The sequence below is a fragment of the Pituophis catenifer genome, unplaced genomic scaffold (assembly GCF_029215685.1).
Source record: "Pituophis catenifer annectens isolate HBS135680 unplaced genomic scaffold, rPitCat1.0.hap2 SCAF_10, whole genome shotgun sequence".
Taxonomy (NCBI): domain Eukaryota; kingdom Metazoa; phylum Chordata; class Lepidosauria; order Squamata; family Colubridae; genus Pituophis; species Pituophis catenifer.
Window position 1 is genome coordinate 13,426,576 of NW_027256890.1, and position 12,510 is coordinate 13,439,085.

Here is a 12,510-nt window from a genome sequence, read left to right on the forward strand (position 1 = left end):
TCGGAGAAGGGCGGCATATAAATCAAATTAAAAAAAAAAAAACTAAAACACGCTTCGCAGCTCTTTGCAAAGGGGAACCGGCGTCTTTTTTTTTTTGCAAGGGGCGCCAGGTTGGAGATGGAGGCTCATTCGCCCCTCCCAACATTTTCCTCCCCCTCCCCCGCCTTCCGGGCAAAGCATGCTGGGAGTTGTAGTCCCCGCCTTGCAGCCGGTGGGAGGGGGGGGGCAGCAGAGACTAGCCGGGGAGGGGTTTGCAAGGCAAAGGGAACTGAGAACGGAGCCCCGGCTTTGATTTGCAACGCGGCGCCCGCGGGCGCCCAGGTTGCAATTCAGTCTTTTTTGCACGCTCCCGCGGCGTTCTCCCCCCCCCCGCGCGCGCTCCCGCGGCCTTCCGGTCTCCTCCTCCTCGGTGCCCGCCCCGGGAGCGCGCTTGCGTGGCGTCCGCGCGATCCCGAGACTTCCGTCGGGGCCGAAGCCAAACGGAGCGCCGCGGAGGTACGTACGGGGGGCGCCAGGTTGGGGAACCTCGCTTGCCAGGACCTGATCAGCTGCCCTTAGGGGCGCCTGGGGGGTGGGGAGCGGGAGAAAAAAACTCCCCCCTCCCCTCCCTCTATTTTTTTGGGGGGGTGGGGGGGAAAGAAGTGGGAGAGGGGGGGCTCGAGCTGCAGAGCAAGTTGCTTATTTGGGGAGTGGGGGGGCTCCTGCTTGGTTTAGGGGGACCCCCTCCCCAAAATGTCCTTGGGTCTGTTTTGGGGAAGAGGGGGGGAATCAAGGAAAACGACCCCCCTCTATTTTTTTTGGGGGGGAGGGAAGAAGTGGGAGAGGGTGGGCTCGAGCTGCAGAGCAAGTTGCTTATTTGGGGAGTGGGGGGGCTCCTGCTTGGTTTAGGGGGACCCCCTCCCCAAAATGTCCTTGGGTCTGTTTTGGGGAAGAGGGGGGGGAATCAAGGAAAAACGACCCCCCTCTATTTTTGGGGGGGGGAGGGAAGAAGTGGGAGAGGGAGGGGGCTCGAGCTGCAGAGCAAGTTGCTTATTTGGGGAGTGGGAGGGCTCCTGCTTGGTTTAGGGGGATCCCCTCCCCAGAATGTGCTTGGGTCTGTTTTGAGGCAGAGGGGGGGGGAATCAAGGAAAACGACCCCCCTCTATTTTTTGGGGGGGGAGGGAAGAAGTGGGAGAGGGTGGGCTCGAGCTGCAGAGCAAGTTGCTTATTTGGGGACTGGGGGGGGCTCCTGCTTGGCTTAGGGGGACCCCCTCCCCAAAATGTCCTTGGGTCTGTTTTGGGGAAGAGGGGGGGGAATCAAGGAAAACGACCCCCCTCTATTTTTTTTGGGGGGGGAGGGAAGAAGTGGGAGAGGGGGGCTCGAGCTGCAGAGCAAGTTGCTTATTTGGGGAGTGGGGGGGGCTCCTGCTTGGTTTAGGGGGACCCCCTCCCCAAAATGTCCTTGGGTCTGTTTTGGGGAAGAGGGGGGGGAATCAAGGAAAACGACCCCCCTCTATTTTTTTTGGGGGGGGGGAGGGAAGAAGTGGGAGAGGGGGGCTCGAGCTGCAGAGCAAGTTGCTTATTTGGGGACTGGGGGGGGCTCCTGCTTGGCTTAGGGGGACCCCCTCCCCAAAATGTCCTTGGGTCTGTTTTGGGGAAGAGGGGGGGGAATCAAGGAAAACGACCCCCCTCTATTTTTTTGGGGGGGGAGGGAAGAAGTGGGAGAGGGAGGGGGCTCGAGCTGCAGAGCAAGTTACTTATTTGGGGAGTGGGGGGGCTTCTGCCTGGTTTAGGAGGACCCCCTCCCCAAAATGTCCTTGGGGTGGGGGGATCAAGGAAAAACGACCCCCTCTATTTGGGGGGGGAGAAGTGGGAGAGGGGGGGCTCGAGCTGCAGAGCAAGTTGCTTATTTGGGGAGTGGGGGGGGCCTCCTGCCTGGCTTAGGGGGACCCCCTCCCCAAAATGTCCTTGGGGTGGGGGGGGGATCAAGGAAAAACGACCCCCTCTATTTTGGGGGGGGAAGAAGTGGGAGAGGGGGGCTCGAGCTGCAGAGCAAGTTGCTTATTTGGGGGAGTGGGGGGGGCCTCCTGCCTGGCTTAGGGGGACCCCCTCCCCAAAATGTCCTTGGGGTGGGGGGGGATCAAGGAAAAACGACCCCCTCTATTTTGGGGGGGGAAGAAGTGGGAGAGGGGGGCTCGAGCTGCAGAGCAAGTTGCTTATTTGGGGAGAGGGGGGGCTGCTGCCTGGCTTAGGGGGGACCCCCTCCCCAAAATGTCCTTGGGGTGGGGGGGATCAAGGAAAAACGACCCCCTCTATTTTGGGGGGGGGAAGAAGTGGGAGAGGGGGGAGGGCTTGAGCTGCAGAGCAAGTTGCTTATTTGGGGAGTGGGGTGCTCCTGCCTGGCTTAGGAGGACCCCCTCCCCAAAATGTCCTTGGGTCTGTTTTGGGGGCAGAGGGGGGGAAATAAAAAAAAAACCGACCCCCCCTCTGCTTTTTTGGGGGGGAAGAGGGGGAGATTGCACCTGCCTCGATAGAAGGAGGGGGTTTTCTCCGGGGGGGGGGGGAACCAGAGGCACCCTCCCCTCCTGGTCTGCTGGGGGGGGGTTCCATTTGTATGGCTGGGGGGGGCTGTTATAGGACCCTTCCTCCTTTATTTGGCTGTCCCATGCCTGTTTATTTTGGGGGGGGCAGAAGACCCCCCAAACACACACCTATCAGCCTTTCCAAGGAGAGAGAAGCCCCCCCCTCCTTCATTGCAACCTGTCTTTCATTTTTGGGGGGATGGGAATATCTGTCTTTGGGGAGGGGGGCTGCTGGAAGGCCAGGGGAAGTTTAGGAGCCCCCCCCCACCCCACTTCCCTGCTTAATGTCCGTCCGTCCCCCTCCGTTGCACTGTAAAACCTTCCCAAGGAAGGAAGGAAGGGCCTCAAAATTATGGGGAGGGGGGGAGAAGGAAGGGGAAGCTGTTATTATCCTGACTCTCCCCCTCTCCCCCTCCCCAACCGCTGGAAAACATCTGTAGCCTTATATAATCCAACCTTGTTTTGTGTAGCTCTGGAAAGAATGAAGTGGGGGTGAGAGGGGGGGTGTTGTGTATTGTATTTATGGCTTTGCAGCTAGTCCTCGGCTGAACGACGCTTCGCTTAGTGACCAAAGTTATAAAAAGGCGTTTTTTTTTTCACATTTACGACCGCTGTAGCATTCCTGGCGGCCTCCCTGCCCGCCCCCCGCCCCCCCCCCCCCACGGTCGCGTGATCCAAATCGGCGACGGACTCGTGTTTCCGACGGTTGCGGGGTCCACGCGACGATCGATGCCAAAGGGGAAAGCCCGATGCGCTTAACAACCGGCGGACTCGTTTAACAGCCGCCTTGGGATTCGCTTTTAACGGAGGGTGACGAGGAAGGTTCAAAAAAAGGAGGCAAAACTCACCGGTGAACCGGGGTCTCGCTTTCACGGCAGGCATTTGCGGGCTCGGTTGCGGTCGGAAGTCGAGGACTCCCTGCGTTTATTTGGGCCCGCTGCGTCGTGCGAACTCGATCCCTCGGCTGGGGCTTTAGGATGCCGTGCATTTTAAAAAAAAAAGTTAATCCGGTCACCTGTTTCAAAGTGCCTGGATTGTATTGTGGATTAAAAGCTTCAAAGAGGGCCCCTGAGCATACGCAGAGTGCATTTATTATTTATTTATTTATTTTATTTTATTGAATTTCTATACCGCCCTACTCCCGAAGGACTCAAGGACTTCTTTCCCTCCTTGGGTAGCGTTGCCTTCTTGTGAAGTTGGAGCTGATTTTCCTTCCTGCCTGGGCAGGGGGTTGGACTAGATGACCTCCAAGGTCCCTTCCAACTCTTGTTATTCTCATTCATTTTTGAGAAATTTATTGGCTTCCTAGCTGCAAAGAGAGAGAGAGAGAGAGACTATTTGGGGGGGCATTTGACTTCGTTGGGTATGCCCAAACTATTGTGTGAACGGCGTAAAATGTGCGTAAGGAAGAGAGCTAGCTAAAGCCATCGATGGGTCCCCGAAGGAATCGTGTGCAGGCAATCCTCAACTTCCGACCGTCCCGTTTAGCGACCGAAGTTACAACAGCCCTGAAAAAAAAAAAAGTGAATTTAGGGCTAAACTCGCTCTTTAACTAAGTTTAACTTAACTTATGCTAAGTTTTTTCACAACTTAACAACCGTGGCGGCATCCCCGTGATCAAAATTCGGCCACTGTCTCATACTTACGACGATCACTGGGATCCCCTTTTGCGACCTTCTGGCGGGGTTGTGGGGGAGGGGGGGGGAAAGCCAGATTTCACTTAACAACCGGGTGACTTTAATTTATCCCCCGCAGCAATTCGCTGAACGGCGAAGCTGGTAAAACGGGGGCCAAAAAAACCTCAGTTAACAACCGTCTCGCTTAAGGACGGAAATCTTGGAAACGGGCCGCGTCCTGATCTTGGGGTAGAAAAGGACATTTCGGGGATCCGGTGCCGGGAGAAATATTTTGGTATTTCTCCGGTGACCCATCGGTGCCAAGGAGAAGGGATGAAACCTGTGCCGGATTACGACGCGGATCCTACAAGCCGACTTCCTGTTTGGGGAAGAAGGTGGGTGGGGTGGGGGGGTTTACTTGGGGGGGGGGGGGCTTCCGTCTGTCGATTTCTCTGAGGCTACTTTGCCGGAGCTGTTTTGTGGGTCTGTTTTTGCGACAGAGGAAAACAACAACCGTAACCACAATAATAACAACAACCTGGACCCCGGTTGTTTTATCCAGTTTAACCTTCTGGGAGGTTTCATTCCACGCCCTCCGTTAAGGCCAGCTGCTAACCAGATTAAGTTTTAGGCCGGCCTGCCTGCCCAGAGCGTTTTTTTCCGGAGGGAACTGAAGCAGAAAGCTTGCCGGAAAGTTCCAGAGAAGACCTATCAGATGCAGGTTTTCCCTCTCTTCCCCCTTCCCCTCACCCTGTCTTCTCCTCTCCTTTTTCCTTTCCTTTCCTTTCCTTTCCTTTCCTTTCCTTTCCTTTCTTCCCGACCATTCCTCCTATTTTCTCCTTCCTTCCTTCTCCCTCCCTCTCCCATTAATCTTATTTTCTCCTTTCCTTCCTCCCTCCCATTCCTCCTATTTTCTCCTTCCTTCCTTCCCTCCCTCCTATTTTCTCCTTCCTTCCCCCTCCCTCTCTCCCATTCATCTTATTTTCTCTTTCTTTCCTTCATCCCTCCCTCCCTCCCTCCCTCCTATTCCTCCTATTTTCTCCTTCCTTCCCTCCCTCCTATTTTCTCCTTCCTTCTCCCTCCCTCTCTCCCATTAATCTTATTTTCTCCTTCTTTCCTCCTATTCCTCCTATTTTCTCCTTCCTTCCTTCCCTCCCTCCTATTTTCTCCTTCCTTCCCCCTCCCTCTCTCCCATTCATCTTATTTTCTCCTTCTTTCCTTCATCCCTCCCTCTCTCCCATTCATCCTATTTTCTCCTTCCTTCCTCCCTCCCTCCCTCCCTCCTATGCCTCCTATTTTCTCCTTCCTTCCTTCCCTCCCTCCTATTTTCTCCTTCCTTCCCCCTCCCTCTCTCCCATTAATCTTATTTTCTCCTTCTTTCCTCCCTCCCTCCTATTCCTCCTATTTTCTCCTTCCTTCCCTCCCTCCTATTTTCTCCTTCCTTCCCCCTCCCTCCTATTCCTCCTATTTTCTCCTTCCTTCCTTCCCTCCCTCCTATTTTCTCCTTCCTTCCCCCTCCCTCTCTCCCATTAATCTTATTTTCTCCTCCCTCCCTCCCTCCCTCCCATTCATCCTATTTTCTCCTTCCTTCCTTCCCTCTCCCTCTCTCCCATTAATCTTAGTTTTTCCTCCTTTCCTTCATCCCTCCCATACCATCTATTTTTTCCTTCCTTCCTTCCTCCCTCCCATTCCTCCCATTTCCTCCTTCCTTCCTTCCCCCTCCCTCTCTCCCATTCATCTTATTTTCTCCTTCCTTCCTTCCTTCCTCCCTCCCATTCCTCCTATTTTATCTTTCCTTCCCTCCCTCTTCTCCTTCCTCCCTTCCTCCCACTCATCCTATTTTCTCCTTCCTTCCTTCCTTCCCTCCCTCTCTCCCTCCCTGAACAAGTAAATCAGCCCTTTTCTCGACCAGCTAATCCTGGAGAATCAGCCATTGTTTTAAACCCCGTGGCCTCTTTTTCCATCTTAAATCTCTCTCTTACGATCCCTACTTTTCTTTTTCCAGAGGTGACCAAACCAACCAGCCGTCAAGATGTCTGACTCCAAGTATTTCACCACCACCAAAAAAGGTAACGGGGCACCTGGGGCTGGCTGGCTGGCTGGCTTGTGGTTCTCCAGGTAGACCCGAGTTCGAATTCACAGGAACACCCAAGCTCAGGATGAAACAGGGCGAGGGGTTGCCTTTGGCACGTGGAGTTATTTTATTTTTACGCCTTAAATTTATTTGCCGATCGTCTCGTTTTGGAAGCCGAGGGAATCAAAAAAACAACGGAATCGTCGCCGGTGAATCGCAGCAGCGGCGATTCCACTTAACGACCGGCGAGAAAGGTCGTATAACTTGGCCAAAAACTTACCTTTTAAAAAACGGGTCTTGGAAACGAATCGTGACCGCCGTGATTCACGGACAACGATTCTATTTTGATGGTTTGGCTTCGACCCGAGATAGTCGGACGATAAATGTTGCGCTCTATTGTGGTCGTTATAAGCCGAGGACCAAATTCTTTTCCAGGGGAAATATTTGAACTGAAGGCCGAACTGAACAGTGACAAGAAAGAGAAGAAGAAGGAAGCTGTGAAGAAGGTGATTGCGTCCATGACCGTCGGGAAGGATGTCAGGTAGGCTGTGTGCCTGGAAGACGTCAGCGCCCAGCTGGGATCTGTCCGTCCGTCTGTCGGGTCATTTTATTCATTTATATTCCGCCATTATTATTTTCATAAATAACTCAAGGCGGCCGACACGCAATAGTCCTTCTTTCTTCCTGTTTTCCCCATCACAACAACCCTGTGAGGTGGGTAGGGATTGAGAGAGGGATTGGGCCAAAGTCACCCAGCTGGGTTTCATGCCTCAGGCAGGACTAGAACTCCCAGTCTCCTGGTGATTGGCCCAAAGTCACCCAGCCAGCTTTCATGCCTGAGGCAGGACTAGAACTCACTGTCTCCTGGTGATTGGCCCAAAGTCACCCAGCCACTTTCATGTCTCAGGCAGGACTAGAACTCACCGTCTCCTGGTGATTGGCCCCAAAGTCACCCAGCCACATTCATGCCTCAGGCGGGACTAGAACTCGCCGTCTCCTGGTGATTGGCCCCAAATCACCCAGCTCCTTTCATGCCTGAAGCAGGACTAGAACTCACCGTCTCCTGGTGATTGGCCCAAAGTCACCCATCTGGCTTTGATGCCTCAGGCAGGACTAGAACTCACCGTCTCCTGGTGATTGGCCCAAAGTCACCCAGTCACTTCCATGCTTCAGGCAGGACTAGAACTCACCATCTCCTGCTGATTGGCCCAAAGTCACCCAGTCACTTCCATGCTTCAGGCAGGACTAGAACTCACCGTCTCCTAGTGATTGGCTCAAGGACACCCATCTGGCTATTGTGCCTCAGGCAGGACTAGAACTCACCGTCTCCTGGTGATTGGCCCAAAGTCACCCAGTCACTTCCATGCTTCAGGCAGGACTAGAACTCACCGTCTCCTAGTGATTGGCTCAAAGACACCCATCTGGCTATTGTGCCTCAGGCAGGACTAGAACTCGCCGTCTCCTAGTGATTGGCTCAAAGACACCCAGCCCCTTTTCATGCCTAAAACCAGGCTAGAACTCACCATCTCCTGGCTTCTAGTTTGCTGCCTTAATCACCAAACAAAAACTGGCTCTTTATATATTTAATTCCAGCACACCAGGAGCTCATTTTTTCAGGACGAAGGTTTGCTTTTTTTTTTTTTTTTTATAATTTGATTTATATGCCGCCCTTCTCCGGAGACTCAGGGCGGCTTACAATGCGCTAAGCAATAGCCTTCATCCTTTTGTATATATTTTATACAAAGTCAGCTTATTGCCCCCACAAACTGGGTCCTCAATTTACCTACCTTAGAAAGGATGGAAGGCTGAGTCAACCTTGAGCCTGGCGAGATTCGAACCTGCAGTAATTGCAGGCAGGTGGTCTTAATAACAGGGTGCTTTTTGAGCTGGATTTAATTTTTTTTCTGAAATGGAGGCACGGAAGGGGGTGAGGAGCAGATAAAACTCTCCCTATCACGGATTCTCAATGTCCATATTGGCAGAGAAACCCTGGTCTCGCTTAGCAGCGGGAAACGTTGGGCTCAGTTGCCGTCATAAGTCGAGGACATACCCGTGTCGTTTCTCGGAGACGAGAACGATCCTTCAAGCCACCTTCCGTTTCTCCCCCCAGCGCTCTTTTCCCCGACGTGGTGAACTGCATGCAGACGGACAACCTGGAGCTGAAGAAGCTGGTTTACCTGTATCTGATGAACTACGCCAAGAGTCAGCCGGACATGGCCATTATGGCAGTCAACACCTTCGTTAAGGTGAGTGCGGCTGTGCCTTTTGGGTGAGCGGTGCCAGAGAGAAGCCAGGCAAGAAAGAATGCAGAGAAGAGCAATCGGGATGATGAGGGGACCAGAGGCTAAAACATAGGATGAACGATTGCAGGAACTGGGTGGGCATGGTTAGTCTGGTGAAGAGAAGGACCAGGGGAGACAGGATAGCAGTCTTCCAATATTTGAGGGGCTGCCACAGAGAGGAGGGGGTCAAGCTATTCTCCAAAGCACCCGAAGGTCAGACAAGGAACAATGGATGGAAACTAAACAAGGAAAGATTCAACCTGGAAATACGGAGAAATTTTCTGGCAGTGAGAACCATCAACCGATGGAACAGAAGTTGCCTTCGGAAGTTGTGGGAGCTTCATCACTGGAGGCTTTCGAGAAGAGACCGGACTGCCCTCTGTCAGAAATGGTGTAGGGTCTCCTGCCTGGGCGGGAGGTTGGACTAGATGACCTCCAAGGTCCCTTCCAACTCTCTGAATCTGAATCTAACTTATCTACCAGTACTTGAGAGGCTGGTGTAAATCAGCACTCCTGTTGACTGACGAGAGGCCCATTTCTCTGGGTGTTTTTGTCCCTGCTCGTCCAACAATCTTAGTAGGTGGCTGTTTTTGTCCCTGCTCATCCAACAATCTTGGTAGCTGGCTGTTTTTGTCCCTGCTCGTCCAACAATTTTAAATTGATTTTAAATTGGGTTGTTTTAATTTACGGCCAAAATATTTAATTATTTTAATACTGTTTTTTAAATTTTGTATGCTCTGTTTTTACTTAGGCTGTGCACCGCCCTGAGTCCTATTTGGAGAAGGGCGGTATAGAAATTTAATAAATAAATAAATAAATAAATAAATAAATAAATAAACAAATAAACAAATAAACAAATAAACAAATAAACAAACAAACAATCTTGGTAGCTGGCTGTTTTTGTCCCTGCTCGTCCAACAATCTTGGTAGCTGGCTGTTTTTGTGCCTGCTCGTCCAACAAACTTAGCAGTAGCAAAATTGAATGTGTGCCCTTCTTTGTTGCAACACGAGGCTACCAATGAGTTCTGTACTTGTACCTCATCAAAGGTGTAGGTGCAGATTAGGTGAAACTTGGCTCAGTGGCAGTAACTGCAAAAGGGATTTTTTTTTTTGCCGGAATTAAATGCTGGATTTCAACAAGAACGTCCTAAATCACAGTCACCTTCCCCACATTTGGCTACCAACGGCTATAAATTTGGGCAGGTTGCCCGATGCCCAAAATACGGTCGGGTGACTGGAGGAGAAGCAGACTGGGTCATAAATATCTTTTGAAGTAGGGGGTTGGGGCCTGCCAAAACTTCCACCAGTTTCTAAGCGACTGTTTGTGTAACTCAAGGACGACTTGATTTACAGTGACTTAGCAATTTGGCAATTTAGTTGTGGGATTTCAATTCTTACAGCGTGGCTGGGAGTTTGAAGTCCACAAGTCTTAAAGTTGCCAGGTTTGGAGACCCCTGCCCTAATACATTAGGGCAGATTTTCTGTCTAGCGGCTCTCCTAGGATTGCGCTAGGAGGGAGTTGTTTCACTCCAAATGAAGAATCTCACCGCTGGCAAAACAACCTCCTGAAACTGGCAGGTCACCCGTACAGTTTCCCTCCTTTTCCACTAGGACTGCGAAGATCCAAACCCCCTCATCCGAGCCCTGGCCGTCCGCACGATGGGCTGCATCCGAGTCGACAAGATCACCGAGTACCTTTGCGAGCCGTTACGGAAATGCCTGAAGGACGAGGACCCGTACGTGCGCAAGACAGCCGCCGTCTGCGTGGCGAAGCTGCACGACATCAATGCCCAGCTGGTGGAGGACCAAGGATTCCTGGATACTCTGAAAGATCTCATTTCAGACTCCAACCCAATGGTGATTACCTCTTTTTTTTTGCAGGGGAGTTGGGATAATCTTTTCTTTAAGGTACTAAAATCTTTGGCTGGGTGCCTGTACTGTAATAGGCGGTAAGAATGTCCTTGGGAGAAGAAACTGGGAGGGCAGGAGGAGAGGGAGAGGAGATGAAGTGAGGGAAGGGGAGGGGAGGGGAGGAGGCGATGAAGAGAGGGGGAGGAGGGAGCAAAGGGGAGGGGACAAGAGGAGAGAGGGAGAGGAAAGGGGAGGGCAAGAGGAGATCAAGCGAGAGGGAGAGGAGAGGACGAGAGGGGAGAAGGGAGGGAAGAGAAAGGAGGAGGAGGAGATGAGAGGGGGAGGAGGGAGCAGAGGGGAGAGGACGAGAGAGAGGGAGAGGAAAGGGGAGGGGAGGAGGAGATCAAGCGAGAGGGAGGGGAGGAGAGGAGAGGACGAGAGGGGAGAAGGGAGGGGAGAGAAAGAGGAGAAGGAGAGGAGGGGATCAAGAGAGAGGGAGAGGAGGAAGAGAGGAAAGGAGGGGGGAAAGGGAGGAGAAGAGTGGAGGAGACACAGATTAGGGAATAATCAGATAAGAGGCAGATGAGCCTTCAGCAGGAACTGGAGCATGGCAAACATTGCCAAAGGGACCCTCCCTAGTTTCTTTGACCATAAAGACAAGGGGAGGGGGAAGAGATGTTCTTTCAGACTTGCAAAGTTGATGTCCCTCTCTTTCCCCCACCCCCCTCGCATTTACAGCAGGGGTGAAAAGCTACTGGTTCAGACCGGTTCAGCTGAACCGGTAGCGATGGCGGCAGGTGGTTTGGAGAACCGGTAGCGATGGCAGCGCGAAGCTCCACCCACCTGCCCGGTCGTCATTACTTCCTGGTTTTAACCAGGAAGTAACCTGGTTTTTGCCCTCTGCGCAGTGGGTTCGGGTGAATCAGTAGCGGCGGGTTCAGGCGAACCGGTAGCAGTGGGTTCGGGTGAATAGGTAGCGGCGGGTTCGGGCGAACCGGTAGCAGTGGGTTCGGGTGAACCGGTAGCCGTGGGTTCGGGCGAACTGGTAGCGGCGGGTTCGGGCGAACCGGTAGCAGTGGGTTCGGGTGAATCAGCGGCGGGTTCGGGCGAACCGGTAGCAGTGGGTTCGGGTGAATCAGTAGCCGTGGGTTTGGGCGAACTGGTAGCGGCGGGTTCGGGCGAACCGGTAGCAGTGGGTTCGGGTGAACCGGTAGCCGTGGGTTTGGGCGAACTGGTAGCGGCGGCTGTGGGAGATTCCGCCACCTGCCCGGATGTCATCGCGTCCCGTTTTTAACACTCTGTGCATGCGCGGAAGGCTCTGCATGCGTAGAGGTGGCCCATGTGCTCACATTTGCGAACCAGTAACGAAGGTAAGCGAATACCACCTCTGCACGCGAGGGAGTGTCGTTTGCAAGAACGGGGTTCCGCGTTCAAGGTTGTTCTCCTTTATTTAGGTGGTTGCGAATGCGGTTGCGGCCCTTTCGGAGATAGCCGAGTCCCACCCCAGCAGCAACCTGCTCGACTTGAACCCGCAATCCATCAACAAACTGCTGACCGCTCTGAACGAATGCACCGAATGGGGGCAGATCTTCATCTTGGACTGCCTGGCTAACTATATGCCCAAAGATGATCGTGAAGCTCAGAGGTAATGAGCTGCGGCTTGGCTCACTTGCTCGAGTGCACTACGTAGAAAGAAACAACCTGCCTATCTCCATGATAGCAAACCTATAGCACGTGTGCCACAAGTGGCACGCGTGGCCATATCAGTGGGCATGTGAGCTCAGCATGCGTGCCAGCCAGCTGATTTTCGGGCCTTCTGGGCCCACCAGAAGTAGGGAAACAGGCTGTTTCCTGTCTCCGGAGGGCCTTGGGGTGGTGGTGGGGAAGGCCCGTTTTTCTCTCTCACCTGCCTCCAGAACCTTTCTAAGAGTCTGGGGAGGGCGAAAACTGTCTTCCCCAAACCTCTCAGAGGTCTTCCAGAGGCCAGAAATGGCTCATTTGCCAACTTCCGGTGGGACCGGAAGGCCCATTTTCTGCTGTCCTCGGCCTCCAGAGCCTCTCTAGGAATCTGGGGAGGGCGAAAACAGCCTTCCCCACACCCCCCTGGAGGTCCTCCAGAGGCTGAA

At 53.1% G+C, this 12,510-nt stretch overlaps 1 protein-coding gene across 5 annotated transcripts in view; it reads left to right on the forward strand.

Annotated features, from left to right (window-relative positions):
• Positions 1-429: 429 nt before the first annotated feature.
• The window catches only part of AP1B1 (adaptor related protein complex 1 subunit beta 1), a 33,862-nt gene continuing 21,781 nt past the window's right edge, over positions 430-12,510 (forward strand). For 2 of the 5 annotated variants that reach the window (XM_070951577.1, XM_070951582.1), the window contains exons 1-6: positions 430-495; positions 6,183-6,246; positions 6,687-6,792; positions 8,362-8,497; positions 10,145-10,390; positions 11,839-12,029. In XM_070951577.1, coding sequence (XP_070807678.1) covers positions 6,210-6,246; positions 6,687-6,792; positions 8,362-8,497; positions 10,145-10,390; positions 11,839-12,029 — 716 coding nt within the window. In that variant the 5' untranslated portion in view covers positions 430-495; positions 6,183-6,209. Of the gene's footprint in view, positions 496-4,551; positions 4,573-4,861; positions 4,899-6,182; positions 6,247-6,686; positions 6,793-8,361; positions 8,498-10,144; positions 10,391-11,838; positions 12,030-12,510 lie in introns of those variants that run through there. The other 3 variants (XM_070951581.1, XM_070951578.1, XM_070951579.1) reach the window with 3 other exon arrangements.